The following is a 19,033-nucleotide window of genomic DNA, read 5'->3' on the forward strand; positions in this document are numbered from 1 at the left end:
GGGGCATGTGGGCTTTAACTGTTAAACGGTGAAAAGTTTCATTTCGCTGCAGGTTTGGAGTCATCGAACACGAGGGCTCCCCGTTCTGAGCTGGATTTTCATTTGATTGTATTTGATGGGATCTCATTTCTGTGATCATTGCCGTGGAAGCTAGGATCGTTGAGGATTTGGGGATCTGTCTGGGTTATTTGCGTGCAGCCGGCATGTTGTGGATGGAAGCTATAGTGTTTTGGATTACTGTGCCGATGATACTTTGTGCCGGGGCTGATGTGAAAGCTCGCAGCTGCAGTGAAGTCAGGAAGGCGTACAGCTCCAAGGGATTCAGCCTGGTCAATGTCCCCTATCAGGAGATCGCAGGTAGGCTAAAGCTGTCAATACACAGGGTGATCAATCACAGCACTGGATATTTCCATCTACTCTGCACTTTCGTTTGAAATGCATTCTAATAATTTCACTTGTGTCTTTCTCTGCAATAATTAGTGTGCTTGAATGACTATGCAGTGTGAAGTGGTATCTGTGCGCAGTATTCCACAGATACTCTTGCGATTTAATAAAAGAGGTGTTTTTTTTATATGAAATCCACGTGTGTGCACTAATACCTTACGGAAAGTGACTTGGTTGTGTTTTGTATCAATCCCACCAAATCAAAGCGTCCATCACCATGCTCAAGGAAGAATGGAGATGCTTTTTAGAATGACCCTTATTATTGAAGTGATGTGTAATCTAAAACCCTCTCTGTGACTATAATCCTCAGTACTCAGGTGTGTCCTCTGTTATACATCAACAATCAAGTCAACACAATCACACAAGTATCTTTTATAGCATCAGCAAACAAAACAATAAAGGCAAAGTAAAAATCCCTTTACAAACCAATGACACAAACCCTATCCCCTACAGATTTTGTCTGGGCTTTGAATGAGGAGCAGTTTCCTAAATAAGTATTCATGGACATTATCTGCACTAAGTGACAATAGACTACTCAAGTGGCTCTCATGTCCTCACACAGAGTCATCTCCTGTCAGTTACACCTTGTTATACCAATATCTGATAAGGTTCTGGACACGGTTAAATGAATTGGGATGGATTTCAAGCAGAGAATCCTTTACGCGTTTCTAAACCTATATATGGTTTCCCATTTACTGCAAATATCTTCAGACTGAGCATGCAACTAGCCAACAAAGACTGTCTACATGCCTAGACTCTTAATTCACTGATATGGTGACCGTCTTTATTCTCCAATAACTTTTTCTTAATAGCGTAGATATATATACGTTATATAAACACATACAATACTTCTTCATTGCAGTCTCCTTAATATTACATACAGGATATAACAGAGTGAGTTTCTTTTCTTATTATAGGGCACCTGACATGAAAACAATTGCCATAAATTCTACATTATTTACATCTCAAGAATTGCTTAATTGTGATTTTTACTATGAAATACATTTTGAGGTTTCCTTTTCTTTCTCAAATCTTTCCAACTAAGGATTGCAATATTTACTTTGATTATTATGTATAAAAACCCGAACTGTTAATGCTTCAGGAGTATTATTGATATATAAATGAGGAAGAATTTATTAATTTCAAATATTCCAAAAATAACAACTGTTTTTGTTTTAGTAATGTGTTACAATGTAAATAGGCTTACAGTTTTGTTCACACATACAGTCTCTTACTTACTTTGTATATTATTTTATTTATCATTTGTATTTCATATACCACTTTATAAAATGCGCACTGCCATACATGATGATATAAAGCGTAAGCAAATACTTGATTTGATATTTCTGCTCATTTACTATTACCCATAAATATCATGCTCAATGAGATGTGCTTTGCTATAACTGTTCATGCTGTATATTTACTTTTAATCACATGTAATTATTTTGTAAAAGCAGATCTCATCCTTTGCTTAACATGACTCACTCTGGAGATAACTTATAATTTATAATGTATGGCAATATTTAGTACACCTGGTAAAATGATTTAAGAGGTTTAACTCGGTTGATGCCCATTCACACCCCTTATAAATGAAAAGAACCAATATTAAGGAAATCTTTGATAGTTATTCAAATGTAAAAATAAAATGTGTAACAGTGGCCTGCATACTTTACCTTTATTTCACATGACAGTTTAATTATAAATTGTTTTATATAAAATCATCCATTATTTAACTTTGACACACTATATCTAGTTAAAGAGCCAATATAGGATCATTTATTGTTTTAATACTAATGCTAATATTACTGCACTTAGTTGCTGAATATTATCAAGGCCAACGTGGTTTATATGTTAACAACATGTTTCAATGCCAGTTTAGTGAAAGGTCATAACAATTTAGGGCTCTAATGCATGGAGTTCGTATGATAACCACAGGGAAATTATCTCTAAATATTTCTGGGCATTTGGAAAAATATTATGGATAAAATTTAGATTATTTAGTTTAGATTATTTATTTTTTTGGCATTTGATGTACTGAGGAGGAAATGACCTCCAGCATGATATGCCAAGGTTTCTGTCATCCATTTGCTGCATGCAGTGCCAGTGCACACATCTTAATTGTTCTACCACAATAGCCAAATATGTCTTAATATTGAAAAAACATTGTAGCTTCCCTAAACTGGAGGCTAACATGTGCCCAGTTCAAATGATGAGCATGGCAACTTTCCTCTCCACCAATGAAACAGGATGATAGTTTCATCATATATGAAAAGCATACAAGATTTAATTTTATTGTCACTACTGCATAGGTGAGAGAGTAGCATTGGCACCCATACTTCCAGATTAACATTTTGTGGTCACTTACATATTGTACAAATGCTGTACATTTTGACAGTGGCATTCATTTTTTAATACGTAAAGAATACTAGTTAATTTTAAGAGCTCCTTTTTATAAATAATATTGCTGTATAAGAATTGACTTAGTTCATATGTGCCTTTTCATGATTTAGTTCATTTTAGTGAATACGAAGGTTGTGACATTTATCAGTGCTTGAACAACCAATTAAAAATATCCGTTATGGTTTGACAACGTTTCAAAGTTTTCAGAACCTGGGGATATCATTCTCATTCCCTGAACAGTTGTGTGCAAAATATCTAGTTTTAGTTTATACAGTAATTTCAAGATAAATTTACATAACTGTTTCTGTTCAATAAAAACAATTGAAGTCCCTGCATACTCTTTCCGTATTCTGACGCTTTCCCCCATGTAGAAGACTTGTGTGCCAAAGACAATGAGAAAATGTGACAAGATATAGCCTTGAAGCTCTCACAGAAAGCACAACAGAACAATTACATATTTGTGTTTTTGTTGACTGAAGTGAAAAGAAACAAAATATATAAAAGTTGTATAAAATAGCATAATATAATTGGGTAGGAGAGGTAACATTTAGTATATTCTGCAATCCGAGTGCAGGAATAAGACAAGAAAAGGTCTAAGTTTAGAAACAGAACTAGGAAATAAATAAATAGAGTTGGAACATCTCCAAACTATTTTTTTTCTTTAATATATTGAGTAGTTAACAACTCATAATCTATAGTTTGTGTAATTAATCAACACTTAGGAAATACCTAACAGAGAAAATTCTTTTTTTTTTTTTTAACCTTTAAACTCTTATATCTATCATTAAGGATGTAAGTAGAAACCACAGGGCTCCGGTAGAAATATTGCCCAGGGCCAAAAACTTCACAAACAACATGTCCCACAGTGCCATCTTCACCTCTTGCCTGCCATATTTTCCTCCAAATAGCATGTCAGCACTACCTTTGCCACTAAACACCGTGTCAGTACCATCAAACAAGCTGTCTGTGCCATCTTTGCCCTCAAACCGCCTGCCCTTGACATCTTTACCCACAAACCAAATGTCCTTGCCATATTTGCCCACACACAGCCTGACCTTGCCATCTTTGCACACTATGAAGTCAAATAAAGAAAGAGGAAATATTTTGTTGTTTTCCAGCACAGCAGTTCATTAATATATATATATATATATTTATTTCCATGCATAACATTTATAAATCTATATATTTTAATAAAGACACTATTAAAAAGTACCACAGACCTGTGCAAGTGATGGCAGTCATTGACTGAGATACTAGTGGATGCCTTATGGATCTCCAGCTTGCCAAACACCTTTCTGTCCCCACCACAGATGTTAAGGCTAATTGCATTAGCCTGTAGTTGTGGGAGGGGCTGTGGTTAATTCATTTTCTTAAATTCGGGGTGGCCCTCTTCTAGGCGTACCTGGCATGTTGGTTTTGGCATACCTCAGACCAAATGGACCCTTCATATCTATATTTCTCTATTCCACTAATCCTATTCATTGGTCCCTACCGTAACCAAAACTCAACCTCTTCCAGTGCAAGCAGTTGATGCCAATCCTTAATTGTATGGACCTGTAACTTCTAAAGTGTTGTCACTTGTTGTTTTGATAGGACCCGAATAATCTCCGTTATTTCCAGTCATCCTGAGTATCTCGTGACTACGTGGCCATAACCCCATTATTGACTGGTTCAGTGGCTCTGTGTCAGGCCCCAACCAGGCTGTGGAGCTGCAGTTCTTTGGTTTCCCCTGTCTTGCTACAGTTCCCCTGTCTTGCTACAATCCATTCCTGGATTTTTTTATGCTCTGCCGTTGGCTTTTGATTCTTTGACTCCAGTCCTGCTCTTTGCTTCAGCTTCTGTTTCCTTTATAAATTGTGCCCCACCTGTTATGTTTGTCTCAGTCTGCAGTCTATAGGTATGTCCTTCTCTGATATGTGTTTAGATTCAATGTTGAATTTGTTTATTCAGTGAGCAGAGTTTAGTGCTAGGACCCACCAAATATTGTGGTGGGCTAAGCATACTAAGGCCATATGATGTGATAGACTCTCCAACTGTTACCACATAGTCCTAGGCTTCTTTGCCTTCTTTTCCCTGAATCATCTGAGGATCTTGGTTCCTCTCTCCTCTCCCCATAAAAAAGCTACTGACCGTATTCCACCTTGGCGAGCATGTGATTGTCCTATTGATCTCTTTCTTGGCTTATCCATCGCTTTTGGGAGAATCTACTCTCTCCCTGATTCAGAACTCAAACACCTAAAGACTTACATTGACAAACTGGGTAACAAGAGCATAGGTAACCCACAAAGGCTGAGCAAGGTCAGGAAGCCAGCAACAGAGGTAAAACAGCAGAGTAGACAAAGTGGATAATCTAAAATAACAGGCCAAGGTTGTATAAACAACGGGAAGCCAAAACAAAAAGGGCAGGGTAGCAGCCCAGCACACAGGTAACAGGAACAAGAAGGTAGGGACAGGTACGAAAGGTAACAGGTATGGGCAGAAAAAAACTACTGAGTTATACTGGAAAGGCACACAATACAACTGAGCACCTGTCTACAGATGTTCAGCATTTATATAGGGTGGAATAGCCTCTGAGCGTGCTCTGCTTGCACCAAGACCACATGACATGATAAAGCTGAGGGCAACGCATCACTGCCCAGTAAGAAGAGGGCCTAGAAGACTTGGCCCAAAGCCTCCCTCCAACGCAGCTGTTGTTACAGTGCTTTCTCAAGAGGTGTATATTTTCAAATTGTAAACATGCTGTCAAAGAGCTATTTCCCAGTTATCATGTGCCCTGAAATATAACTGCATATATTTAATCCATGGTAACCCAATGGGGGTTATGTAATTCCTTAAAACACTGCTTGTAACATAATAGCATGTACAGCCTTTATGCATACTGATGCATTGGAATGTGATGGATGCAGCACTGTCAATTAGAACAAGGTGGTTAATTCAGTCAGCTTTTTTTTGAGCACCCCCTCCCCAATATTTAAACATAGCAAATTTAATGGAAACATTTTCATTCACAGGCATAACCTACAGTGATTATTATTGCTATAGATACCACCTGGATTTGCTATCCTTGCTCTGGTTAGATTACAGTAATTACCAGGGCCGGCCCGACAATGGAGCCGAGTGGGGCAGCCGCTCCAGGCGGCACTTTTGAAGGGGCGGCACTTCGCCGCTCCAAGCCCTTTTTTTTTTTCTTCTAAAGCGAAAGAGAGAGAAAGGGGCGCCGACCAGCTTACCAAGCTGTCAGTACCCGCTCGGCGCCCCTCTCTCCTCTGCGGCGAGTCTACCTGTTCGGTCTCGGTGCCGGCATGTAATGCTGAGTGCCAGAAGATTTCCGGCGCTCAGCATTACAAGCCGGCACTGAGACCGAACAGGGAGACTCGCCGCAGGACTGCTGAAAGCTAAGTACAAGGGGGGGGGGGGGCGGGAGGAAGAGTAGATAAGGGGGGGGGGCGGCATTTTAAAATTCGCCCCAGGCGGCATTTTGCCTTGGGCCGGCCCTGGTAATTACTAGCTCCTCTTCTCAGGGCCGGCCCTATAATGGGGCAGACTGGGGCAATTGCCCCAGGCGGCACTTCTCAAGGGGCGGCACTTTGCCGTCCCAAGTGCCGCTGTTTTGTCAGCTGATGCGGCTACCGGCGCCGGTTTTAACATAAATGTAAAACCGCCGCCGTTTAATTACTTGCCTGCGTGCAGCGTGCCGATCGGTTCGGCTCTTCGTTCCACCCCCTTGATGCGCATTGACGCTCAAAGGGGCGGGCTCACGCAGAGCAGGTTCCCGTCACCGCGTGACAAGGAGAAGATCTCGAGCGAGAAGAGGCTGAAGAGCACGTTGGTGGAAGAAGAAAAAGTAAGTATTTAAAAAAAAATAAAAAATTGAGGTGATAAGCGGACCGATGGAGTCGCGGACAGACATTCATGCCCCTAGAGGGTTGCTGTGGAGAGGGGAGTCAGGCGACATTAACAATTGAATATCATTGAAACGTATTTGCGGGCCTACTCTATTTCAATCTGAATATTTTATGAAAAAGGAAACTGAAATTGGTTCTTTGGAGCAGTTGCTGTTTGCTTTGTACCACCAATTTTGGTTCCCATTTCATATTAAATAGAATATCGCCAATATGGAAGAAGGGGAGTGAACACCACCTGCACACATTTCAGACATGGTGCCACCATGTCTGAAATGTGTGCAGGTGGTGTTCACTCCCCTTCTTCCATATTGGCGATATTCTATTTAATATGAAATGGGAACCAAAATTGGTGGTACAAAGCAAACAGCAACTGCTCAAAACAGCACAAATGTATGACCTCAATACCTCAGCACATGAGAGGTGAGCTGTCAGCTCAAGTGTTAAGCCTGTTAAAATGGCTGTTTATGGAGGTTATCATGAACCTCTGAAATCACTGTTTTTTCCTCCAAATATGTATAGGATTTTTTGTAATAAACCTTCTTGGCCTTGGAGCAGGTTTAATGTTAACATACACTGGCTGTGCCTTCTGTTTTTGAGGTAACTACAGCTAATAGCGCTTGTGGTTATCTGTCCTATCTGGTTATCTAAAGAAAGGCCTAATTTTAAAGGGTGGGAAGGACATAATTTTAAAGGAAATATTCATGCCCCTAGAGGGTGGCTGGGGAGTGAGGACACAACAGGGTGGTTAGGACGATCTATACACAAAGGGGGGGGTGATACACATGGGTATAGGGGGCATTATAATTAACCAGTACAAAAGGAGGGGCATCAAAACACAAGGGGGGCATCAAATAAATCAATGCACAAAGGGGCCTGGCAGGGGGCACAGTCAGATACACACAATAAGCAGCAATGTGGAGCATTTTTTATGCTCTTGACAGGTGTCAAAGCCTGTCCTGGTGTGTATTTGTTTATCTGTTTCCTGGCACTTTACTTACTGTAGGGATAAATAGAACTTTGTACCGTATTTGCTCGATTATAAGACGACCCTGATTATAAGACGACCCCCCAAAATCTGAATATTAACTTAGGAAAAAAAGAAAAAGCCTGAATATAAGACGACCCTAAAGGAAAAAAGTTTTACCAGTAAATGTTAATTCATGTAAACTATTTTTTTTAATAAAAGCTATGATTGAGAAAAATATTTTTTTTGTTTTTATTTCTTGTATTTTCCAACCTGTCCCCCAGTTACGCACATCTGCCCCCAGGCTTGCCACTCCAATATGGCACTGTGGCCCATGATATGCCTTTTAACCCTCTATATGCCACTGTGCCCCATGGTATGCCTTTTGACCCCCTATGTGCCACTCTGCCTCCAGAAATGCCTTATACCCCTATATGCCACTCTGCCTCCAGAAATGCCTTATACCCCTATATCCCATTCTGGCATTTAGGGGGTTAAAATGCATATTATGGGGCAGAGTGGCATATAGGGAGGTATAAGGCATTTCAGGAGGCAGAGTGGCATTAAGGGAGTTAAAAGGCATTGTATAGAGCACTCTGCCTCCAGAAATGCCTTATACCCCTATATGCCACTCTGGCATTTAGGGGGTTAAAATGCATATTATGGGGCAGAGTGGCATATAGGTGTATAAGGCATTTCAGGAGGCAGAGTGCTCTATTAAATGCCCCCTTAACGCCACTCCAGAAATGCCCTATGCCCCCATTTAACACACACACACACACACACACACACACACACACACACACCCTATACCCCCATTTAACTAACACACACACACACACACACACTCTCCCCTCCCCTCCCCTCTCAGCCCTCTCTTACCGGTGCTTCCAGCCGGGGCAGTGGGTTGACGTCGCCTTCTGCTGCAGCCGGAAGGAGGTGGAGTTGGCAGCGGGGGTTTGTATCCGTCCGTCGCGTATACTTTCCCCGGCTGTCAGAGATCAGAGTTCCCCGCACCGGTGCGGGGAACTCTGATCTCTGACAGTCGGGGAAGGTTTGCGCGACGGACGCAGACAACCCCCGCTGCTAGCCACACCTCCTTCCGGCTGCAGCGGACGTTGTCTACGCGGATCGCGTAGACGTCAACCCGCTGCCCCGGCAATACAGATCTGGATCTTAGTCTCCTAATCAGACTCTATTTGAGGTCTGATTAGAAGACGACCCCGATTAGAAGACGAGGGGTATTTTTCAGAGCATTTGCTCTGAAAAAAACCTCGTCTTATAATCGAGCAAATACGGTAATTTTTATTTATCCAGAGACAAAACGCCTTCCTGAATTTCTAGTCACGTCAAAGGACAAAACTCCAGACATCAGTGTGAGGGAAAGTGAAGGTATTGTGTTATTTACTCTATTTCAATCTGAATATTTTATGAAAAAAGAAACTTAAATTGGTTCTTTGGAGTTTGTGAAACACAATTGCTGATTTCATTATAGAGGGGACTATACACCACATATTGCTCCTTACTATACTTACTATATCTTTGTTTTTCTCATTATGTATTTGCGCCCCATGTGGAGGAGTATGCCTTTTAACCCCCTATATGCCACTCTGCCTTCAGAAATGCTCTGCGGGGATCTGGATCTTAGTCTAATAGTCAGACCTCATTTGAGGCAACATAGATTATAAGACGAGGGGTATTTTTTAATAAATCTATTTAAACTATTTATATAAATAAAGCTATGTAAAAATATGGAGTTTGCAGTTGCATGTAAATTATCACTTCCTAATTTTAGTTTTAACTATCATGATATGACATAATGGATGTAGGACAGTTTTTGCAGAATTTTTTTCCCCGAAGCGGGGGGGGGGGCAGCATTTCACACTTCGCCCCAGGCAGCACAATGTCTTGGGCCGGCCCTGCCTCTTCTATCCCAATTTCCCTTCCAATGATCTCTCATGAAAGTTATCCAAGACTACAGCTTAACTTGTTGTTGCATACGTAGTATGTTTAACTTTTTTCTGTAAGTATAATTATTCACGTAATTGTGAGAAAGATCCTTGTCATTCTAGTATGTTATGAAAGCTAGATATGCATACAAATGCAATCATAAAAGTATACTCTGCTGTCTTTTGAGTGGTTGACAGTAGACATAAATCACAAAATCAGCCTATTCTGTTTTAATCTAATTGCATTTAGGATTTTTTGGGGTTATGCATGTAAATTAATACTTGCGTGTAAAAAGAATATTTATTTTGGTTCGGACACTCAGTTGGTTTCTATACAAGTAAATTGATTAGAGTAACTTAACTATATCAGTAAGAAATATGGTTAGCTTAACTAGTCTCCTAAACATATAGACATACGTATATATATATATATATATATATATATATATATGTATGTATATCTTTAAATAAAACAGTGACTACTAAATTATATTTTAAATACATATATCTAATTTTGATACTGAATAGTCTTATGTTTATTGGAATTAATGTAGAGTCCCTAAAAATCCAGTAGGAGGCTGTATAGTGCTACTATACTGTATTACTGTATTGTAGTACAGAGTGTTTTAATGTGGTAATTTTAGATCACATGTGCATGTGAGTCTGGAATAGATATAAAATATGGGGCAACATATACATTTTGATTACATTAATCCTACCCACCCAGGACACTGCTACCTTTCTCCATGATAACGAATCTGCCTGTAGGGTAAGTAAGGGCGAGAAGTTGTAATGAAACAGTTGTGAAAATTCAGGAGATAGCCATATCCCCAAGTATTTGAGTTTAAGACAACACCAGGCAAAGGGGAAAGATGTCTTTAAAGGGCAAACCTCACCATGGGGTAGATTCACATTAAGAATTTCAGATTTGGAGGCATTCATTTTAAAATTGGTAAGATCACCATAAAGCAAGAATTCCCGAAGGAGGTTAGGGAGTGAGATTTGAGGGCGGGTGGTAGCGAACAGACACAGTGTCTTATGCTGAGTCTTTCCAACCTGAAGACCGTTGATATCCGGATTCATCCTGATGGCCTGTAGGAATGTCTCTAAGGAGAACACAAACAACAAAGAGGACAACAGGCATCCTTGTCGAGTTCCGTTCCGGATACGAAAGGGGTCAGAGAGAGAACCATTTCCTTGCTGAATCGACATTCAGCAAGGAAATAGGTCGATAGCTACCACACTGCTCATGATCCTTACCCTCCTTGGGAATCAGTGCGCTCGAAGCCGTTAAAGTATGATCATGGATTCGGCCACCGTCCAGGACGGAATTGAAAGCACCCACAAAGTGGGGATCCAAAAGCTCCTTAAATTCGGAATAATATTTCAGGGGGAAGCTGTCAGGACCTGGACATTTCCCGGATTGCGAGGATTTAAGAGCCAACATAAGCTCAGGCAATGTAATCGTCGATTCAAGAGATGTCGCCTCCTCCGCAGTGAGTCTCTTACGTATCATTCTCTCCAAGTAGGTTCGAACCTTCGACAGCCCATCAGAGGACGACTGACCAGAGATGCCAGAGTGAATATTATACAAGTTTTCATAATAATCTCTGAAGCATTTAGAGATGTCAGAAGGAAGGGATTGAGTCTGACCGCCAGGTATTTGTCGGTCTTGTTCGCATGCTCATAAAACAAGGCCTTAGTGCACAAAAAAGAACGATGCATCCATCGAATGAGTATAGCGGCGAACTCGCTTCGCAGAGTCACCAGGAGCTGCAGGTCACTTCCTGACATGGAGATCTTATGGGCCTGTTCCGGCCTAGCTATCCGACTGTAGAGCTCATCCACTTCTGCAGCCTCTTAACGCTTACGATTGGAGCAGACACTAATAAAAGGGTGAGAGGGAAAGCCAGAGACATACAAACAGGGGCGTGATCAGACCAGGTAGCAACCCCTATGGAGGCCTTACGTAAAAGTGGAGCATAGCGACAGGGAAGGAAAAAATAATCAATTCTGGAATATGAATGATGTGGTGTAGAGTAAAATGTGTAATCCCTATCAACGGGGTGTAAGGCTCCCCTGCCTATGTTCTGTCAGAAGGGAGGAAATCCTCTTCAAGACATAAGAAGGAGTCCGTACCATACTCGTGGAGGTGTCAAAAGCAGGGTGTAAGGGCACATTAAAGCCCCCCCAACACTAGAATCCCCTCCTGAAAACTGGTGAGTTCCTGAAGGACAGTACGTAAAGTGATATGTTGCTCCCGGTTAGGTGAATAGACATCCACAAAGGTGTAGACCTGTTGCAAAATGGTCCAACAAAAATCTCCCTTCTGGATCCACATGAGTATCCAGCACTTGAAAAGGCACCCGTATTGAAAGGAGCACCACAACCTTAGTCTTTGCCAATGAGTTGTAACAAAAAAAAAACAGTGGGAAAGAACTGACTGGTCAGTCTAGGAGCACAAGCACCAAGGAAGTGTGTCTCCTGCACGAAAGCAACATCGACTCGCCCTGGTTTTAGCTCATGAAAGAGAGTGTAACCTTTTTCAGGGGTTGTTCTATCCCTCTCAGGTGGGATAGAACAAATGGCTCAAATGGCTAAACTTAACAAGTTAACCCACCGGGAACAAGAAACCCTGTAACACTGGGGTGTCACTGTGAAGGGGAAGAACCCACCATAGAAGAAAGGAGAAGTCGCAAAGCAAACAGGTGAACCTTAAATCGTCAGGAGTACAGAACCGAACGCGAGCCGTGAGCTCACACCGGTTAGCATGTTTGATAGGGAAGGACCACAAAACAAAGGAAATCAAGACAAAAAAATAAATAAGTAAAAATAATAAGAGTAATGAGGAGCAACACACAAAATCTTAGATGGGCAGCAGTGCATATACACAAAGATAAGCATGTGGTAAACGGAACATAACACTTCTCAATAGAAAGCTGACTAAGGCGCTAAGGCGTCAAAAAAAACAGCAGTGCCCCCTGATCAGTAGATTCTGGTGTCGAGAAAAAAAAAAAGGGGACCTGTCGAAAGGCAGAAGAGGCACCAATAATAGTAATGAGGAGCAACACACAAAATCTTAGAATAGGCAGCAGTGCATATACACAAAGTGATAAGCATGTAGTAAACAGGGAACACATCATAATACCGTATTTGCTCGATTATAAGACGACCCTGATTATAAGACGAGCCCCCAAAATCTGAATATTAATTTAGGAAAAAAACAAAAAGCCTGAATATAAGACTACCCTATAGGAAAAAAAGTTTTACTAGTAAATATTAATTCATGTAAACAATATTTTCATATTTAATAAAAGCTATGATTGAGAAAATATATATATTTTTTTATTTCCTTTTATTTGCCAACCTGCCCCCCAGTTATGCACATCTGCCCCAAGGGTTGCCACTCTGCCCCCAGAAATGCCTTATACCCCCTATTTGCCACTCTGCCCCATGATGTTCCTTTTAACCCTCTATATGCCACTCTGCCTCCAGAAATGTCTTATACCCTCCTATATGCCACTCTGCCCCATGAGATGCCTTTTAATCCCCTAGGCATATAGGGGGTTAAAAGGCATATCATGGGGCAGAGTGGCATATAGGGGGTTCAAATATATATATATATATATATATATATATATATATATATATAACTGCTAACAGCAATCACACTCCTATCAAGCCAAGGCAGCCAGTACATGCTGGAACCTTGGGATGATAGGAGTCTGAGTACAGCCTCCCTATGCCATGCTACCACCACCACCCCCCTTAAACATCCATACTAACACACACTCATTCACAAACATTTAAATACTCATTCATTCCATTAATCACACATACTCAGAAACCCTCCCCCACCCCCTTACCTGAACTGCAGATCTCTCACTCGAAGACTTCTGCAGAGGCCCGGCTGTGCGAGAAACTTCTCTGGCCCCGCCCCCAGAGGAAGGAGGGGGGAGGCAGAGTTATGTGAGGACTGTGCTAGCTTCCTGTTCTCCTGCTGCTCGCGACCAAAGCCCGGTAAGCAGCATGGCCCCAGCGGACATTTTGAGGTCTGATTAGAAGACGACCTCGATTATAAGACGAGGGGTATTTTTCAGAGCATTTGCTCTGAAAAAAACCTCGTCTTATAATCGAGCAAATACGGTAATTAGATTTGTGCATTCATCTTCGGGCGAACATGAAAATGAACACGAATATGAACATTTTGTTAAATTTGCAATTTGTACAAATCTGATTGCACAAGTCTAGTTTATACCCTTTTCTGTAATTCCATTAATCCAAAATTAGTATGCTACTCAATGTATTTTACCAATAGATGGCAGCATTCTGCCCGAAGATATATTAGCCATATATGGTAGTATGCTCTTTTGCATTTATTAAAATAAAATATATTCCCATGATCCTTTCGTCTAACAGTTTAATACAAAACCCCCCAAAATAAATAGAAAAAAAAAGTTTGCAAGTTCGACAGTCAGTGGGTGACTGTTGCTAGTGGGGTACCACAGGGGTCAGTTTTGGGTCCTATTCTTTTTAATATATTTATTAATGACCTTGTAGAGGGATTGCATAGTAAAGTATCAATCTTTGCAGACGATACTAAGCTCTGTAACGTGGTTAACACAATAGAGGACAGCGCACGATTACAAATGGATCTGCATAGGTTGGAGGCTTGGGCTGGGATGTGGCAGATGAGGTTCAACACAGATAAATGTAAGGTTATGCACATGGGGAAGAAAAATCCAGGCTGGGAATATGTATTAAATGGGAAAACACTGGGGACGACTGACATGGAAAAGGACTTAGGAGTTTTAGTTAACAGTAAATTTACCTGTAGCAACCAGTGTCAGGCAGCTGCTGCTAAGGCAAATAAAATCATGGGGTGCATCAAAAGGGGCATAGATGCCCACGACAAGGAAATAATTCTACCCCTGTACAAGTCACTAGTCAGACCACACATGGAATACTGTGTACAGTACTGGGCACCAGTGTGCAAGAAAGATATAGTGGAGCTGGAGAGGGTTCAAAGACGGGCAACCAGAGTAATAAGGGGAATGGGAGGACTACAGTACCCAGAAAGATTATCAGAATTGGGGTTATTTAGTTTGGAAAAAAGACGGCTTAGGGGGGACTTAATAACTATGTATAAATATATAAGGGGACAGTACAGAGATCACTCCCAGGACCTATTTATACCCAGGACTGTATCTATAACAAGGGGACATCCTCTACGGCTGGAGGAAAGAAGGTTTCTACACCAGCACAGACGGGGGTTCTTTACAGTAAGAGCGGTGAGATTATGGAACTCTCTGCCAGAGGAAGTGGTGATGGTAAACTCAATAAAAGAGTTCAAAAGGAGCCTGGACGTGTTTCTTGAAAGCAATAATATTACAAGTTATGGATATTAGATTAATAGGGACAGAACGTTGATCCAGGGATTTATTCTGATTGCCATATTTGGAGTCGGGAAGGAATTTTCCCCCTGGTATGGGGCAATTGGCATCTGCTTCATAAGGGTTTTTTGCCTTCCTCTGGATCAACACAGTAGGGACACAATATGTATATAGGTTGAACTTGATGGACTTTGGTCTTTTTTCAACCTTATGAACTATGTTACTATGTTACTATGTTACTAATGTCCGCGAGTGCAGACATTTAACTGTTGCAGCGGGGAGACCAGCGGATAATGGGAATATATTTTATTTGAATAATTAATAAATGAAAATGAGCACACTGCCACATATGGCTAATATATCTTCAGGCAGAATGCTGCCATCTATTGGTAAGATACATTGAGTGGCATAATAACTTTGGATTTCAAGCATATGGAACAATGCTACTCAATGTATCTTACCAATAGATGGCAGCATTCTGCCCGAAGATATATTAGCCATATATGGTAGTGTGCTCATTGGTCACCAGCAGGGGGCCCCCTGCTGGCGACCAATAGAGTTGCTCATACGGACATTTAAACTCCTGGCGCCAGAGCTGCTGCGGTATGCGTTAACCCCCAGTATTAACCCCATAACCGGAAAAAGGAAGAAAAAACGAACATGAAGAATGTCCACGAATATTCGCCCGAAGAGAAGACAGGAATGGGCGAATATTTGCGGAATACAAAGATTTTTTTTTTCTGAAGACGAGCACGAAGACGAAGAGCGCCCTGGTGCCCAAGTCTATTCTGAAACAACATTTCACATTAACAAAGACTTTGTGAGTTACTAGTGCTAATATGGAACAGTCTCCAAAGAAACCGCAGGAAAGATCCTGCTTATCATTTCAGAATCACCACCTTGCTGGTGAGCTGCTCTTAGGGATTGGGGTAAAAATGCATTGTGTATACTAATGCATGTCTGTCATGCATTAGTATACACTTTTTCTCTTTCATTTTACCCTCCCCACTACTACTCCTTTCTTTTCCTCACTTTTTTACTCTTATCTCTCCCCCCATTTCTATCTCCTTTCTTCATCTGCAGCTTTGAACCTTAACTTTTATTTGTTCTGCCTATATACCTTTAAATTCTACATCACTTTCTCTCCCATGTGGATACTGTAATCTAGCAATGAGCTTTGGGAAATTCATTAGCGTTCATTAACTCTTACATAACCATGAATAATTAATAAAGGTGACTGAAAAGACAAATATTCCAAGCACACTGACATGCAGAGTTTCAGGGACTCAGGGGATCTCACTTTACTGGCTACCAAAGCAGGATTTAAAGTGTCTGTAATGGCTAAAACAGAGAAGGAGCGGTTGGTGGATTTTTTTTGTAGAAGTGAAACAATACCTTTTAGAAACAGAAATATAGAATTTGAAGGTAGATAAGATCCATTCAACCCTTATAACCTGTCCATTTTTCCTGATGTAAACACTCTGACCTTAATGAGTCCTTGGTGTAGTCATATTCAGGAAAATAACATGGTTTAATAACTTTAGTGTATGGATGTAATTTACATTATTTAGCATGGGGTAGCTAACCATAGGGAGTCATCTCCAAGCCAGTCGACCTTAGGTCACCTGGGCTCAGACACGAGAAATAAGAAACACTGTATAATACTCTAATTGGCCAAAATAGTGTGCCTATGATAAGCATTAGACTTAGGGCCGGCCCAAGGCAAAATGCCGCCTGGGGCGAATTTTAAAATGCCGCCCCCCCCCTTATCTACCCTTCCTCTCCCTCCGTCCCTGCCGCTGCCCCCCCCATTATCTACCCTTCCTCTCCCTCCGTCCCTGCCGCCCCCCCCCCTTGTACTTACCTTTCAGCAGTCCTGCGGCAAGTCTCCCTGTTCGGTCTCGGTGCTGGCTTGTAATGCTGAGCGCCGGAAATCTTCCGGCAAAAAAAAAAAAGGGCTTGGGGCGGCAAAGTGCCCCACTCGGCTCCATTGCCGGGCCGGCCCTGATTAGACTTGTTCATTCAGATTATTCCGAATTGCAAATTTACGGAATTCTGGTAAATTTGTCGATTTGTGTGAAGCCCCGAAGAAACTAGGCCAGACCACCAGTCGGACCAAAATGAAGCAAAAAGCTCAAAATTTCCATCTGAAATTCAGGGGTTCATATTAACTCACACTCTCACTCTTTCACATTTGTATTCTTGTTCACTCTCTCTCTCTTTCCCTACTTTTTCTGCCGTCCACTTTTGCATCTTCTTTTGCATATTCTTCCGTTTCTTAATATTCTACCTTCTCCCTTCTGTTCTCCATTGTATCTTCAATCTGGTATCGTCTTTCTTCATTTGCATCTCCGCGTACATTACCCGGCAGCGCTTGTGATGATGTTGAGTGAGAGAGTAAGAGTGAATGTGGGCACAAGTTAAAAATGCTTCAGAATTTTCGGCCGAACTGTATAGGGAGAGAAAAAAATTTGCACATATCTAGTAAGCTGCAACTACTTTTGATCATTATGAGAATTAGATTCTGAATGTATATGAAACTAGCAATTTTATAAAGTAGTTTTGGACAATGTAATTTTTATAGCATTATCAATCTAGATGTGTTAGTAATTAGCTATAATTTGACTAACCCACTGTGTGTGCCATATTCTGAATTAATAATTTGAATCGTTTTGCTCTCAGCACACACATCATAAATGTTGATTAGTCACAGTTTACTAAAGAAATAGACATTGGTTTATGATTGGACATACATTCACTATTTATGCCAGGACCTATAGTTAACAAAGGAAACACAATAATGTCTATTGGGCTTGATTTAATGACCCATCTAAAATCCAGTCTTTTGCTAAAATCATACTCTCAAATCATACTCACAAGGACACATGTGATTGCTAACTGCCCAAGTGTATTTAACATGCATGTCTCCTAATTACAGCCCAGTGTGGTTTGATTTAATGTCTAAACTACTGTGCATTAATATCAAAGGAACACATAATAATGTTAGTGCATATTACCATATTATAACCACAGTTAAAGCACATTACACAGAAAGGTGACTTAATATCTCTTTATATATATGATATCATCTCTTTACCTGTGTGTTAGTTAGGTATATATTTTCTGCTGCCGGGTAATGTACACGGAGATGCAAATGAAGAAAGTGAACTATATAATTAGCCATCCCTATGAAAGTGAAAGTGAAGGTGATATGGTAATCACTAAGCCTATTTAACCGCTAGTGCCATATAGGTTAGTTTAAGAGTAACATTCTGGGTTATTTTTCAATTATCTGCATATAGCAGTGTCAAAGATTAATACACCACTAGCAATTGCATGTAATTATAACTACTATACTACTATATCTACTGAATACATTCATGGTAGCTTCTGTAAAAATGATTTAATTTCTATTACTTTTAATATTTTGTTTATGTATTGTGTTTTTACTACTAGACATATGTATGTAAATTAGGAATGTGCAAACAGGCTAAAAACAATCCAGACAAAATTTTCGGTTAGTTTTCAGACATTGAATTTAGTTCCATGCCCATTTATTTCAGCCAACAATTTTTGATTTGGGAACACTCCAACACTCACTCTCTCACACGCTCATTCTCGTTCACTTTCTCTCACACACTCTAAGTGTTTCCTTACCTTCTCTGTTGACCACTTCTGCATCTTGCTCTGCACCTTCTTCGTCTTCTATCTTTAATCTTCAATGCTTAATCTATATTCTTTCTTCCTCGGCATCTCTGTGGACATAATCCTCCAATGGGGGAGAGTTCCCCGCTGTCTCCATTCGGGGACGAACAAAGTTGGGTGCGCCCAGAAGCAGCTATGTGGGAGGCAGACAAGGAGGGAGCAGAGGAAGCGGCGCGGGACCTGGCACCCCCGGTTAGCAGATACTCAGTTAAGTGGCTTCGTTGGGGTCTCAAACAAGGACGATGACAGCACTGAAACTAACCTCCACTGAAC

At 40.9% G+C, this 19,033-nt stretch overlaps 1 protein-coding gene across 1 annotated transcript in view; it reads left to right on the forward strand.

The window, feature by feature from the left end:
- The first annotated feature begins 203 nt into the window (after positions 1–203).
- LOC149299892 (glypican-6-like) overlaps positions 204–19,033 on the forward strand; it is a 248,546-nt gene continuing 229,716 nt past the window's right edge. Inside the window, exon 1 of the mRNA XM_089485848.1 lies at positions 204–357. Within this exon, the coding sequence (XP_089341974.1) occupies positions 204–357 (154 nt within the window). The remainder of the gene's footprint in view (positions 358–19,033) is intronic.

This window comes from Sceloporus occidentalis, unplaced genomic scaffold (genome assembly GCF_023333645.1).
Source record: "Sceloporus occidentalis isolate IW3139 unplaced genomic scaffold, rSceOcc1.0.p SCAF_27, whole genome shotgun sequence".
Taxonomy (NCBI): Eukaryota; Metazoa; Chordata; class Lepidosauria; order Squamata; family Phrynosomatidae; genus Sceloporus; species Sceloporus occidentalis.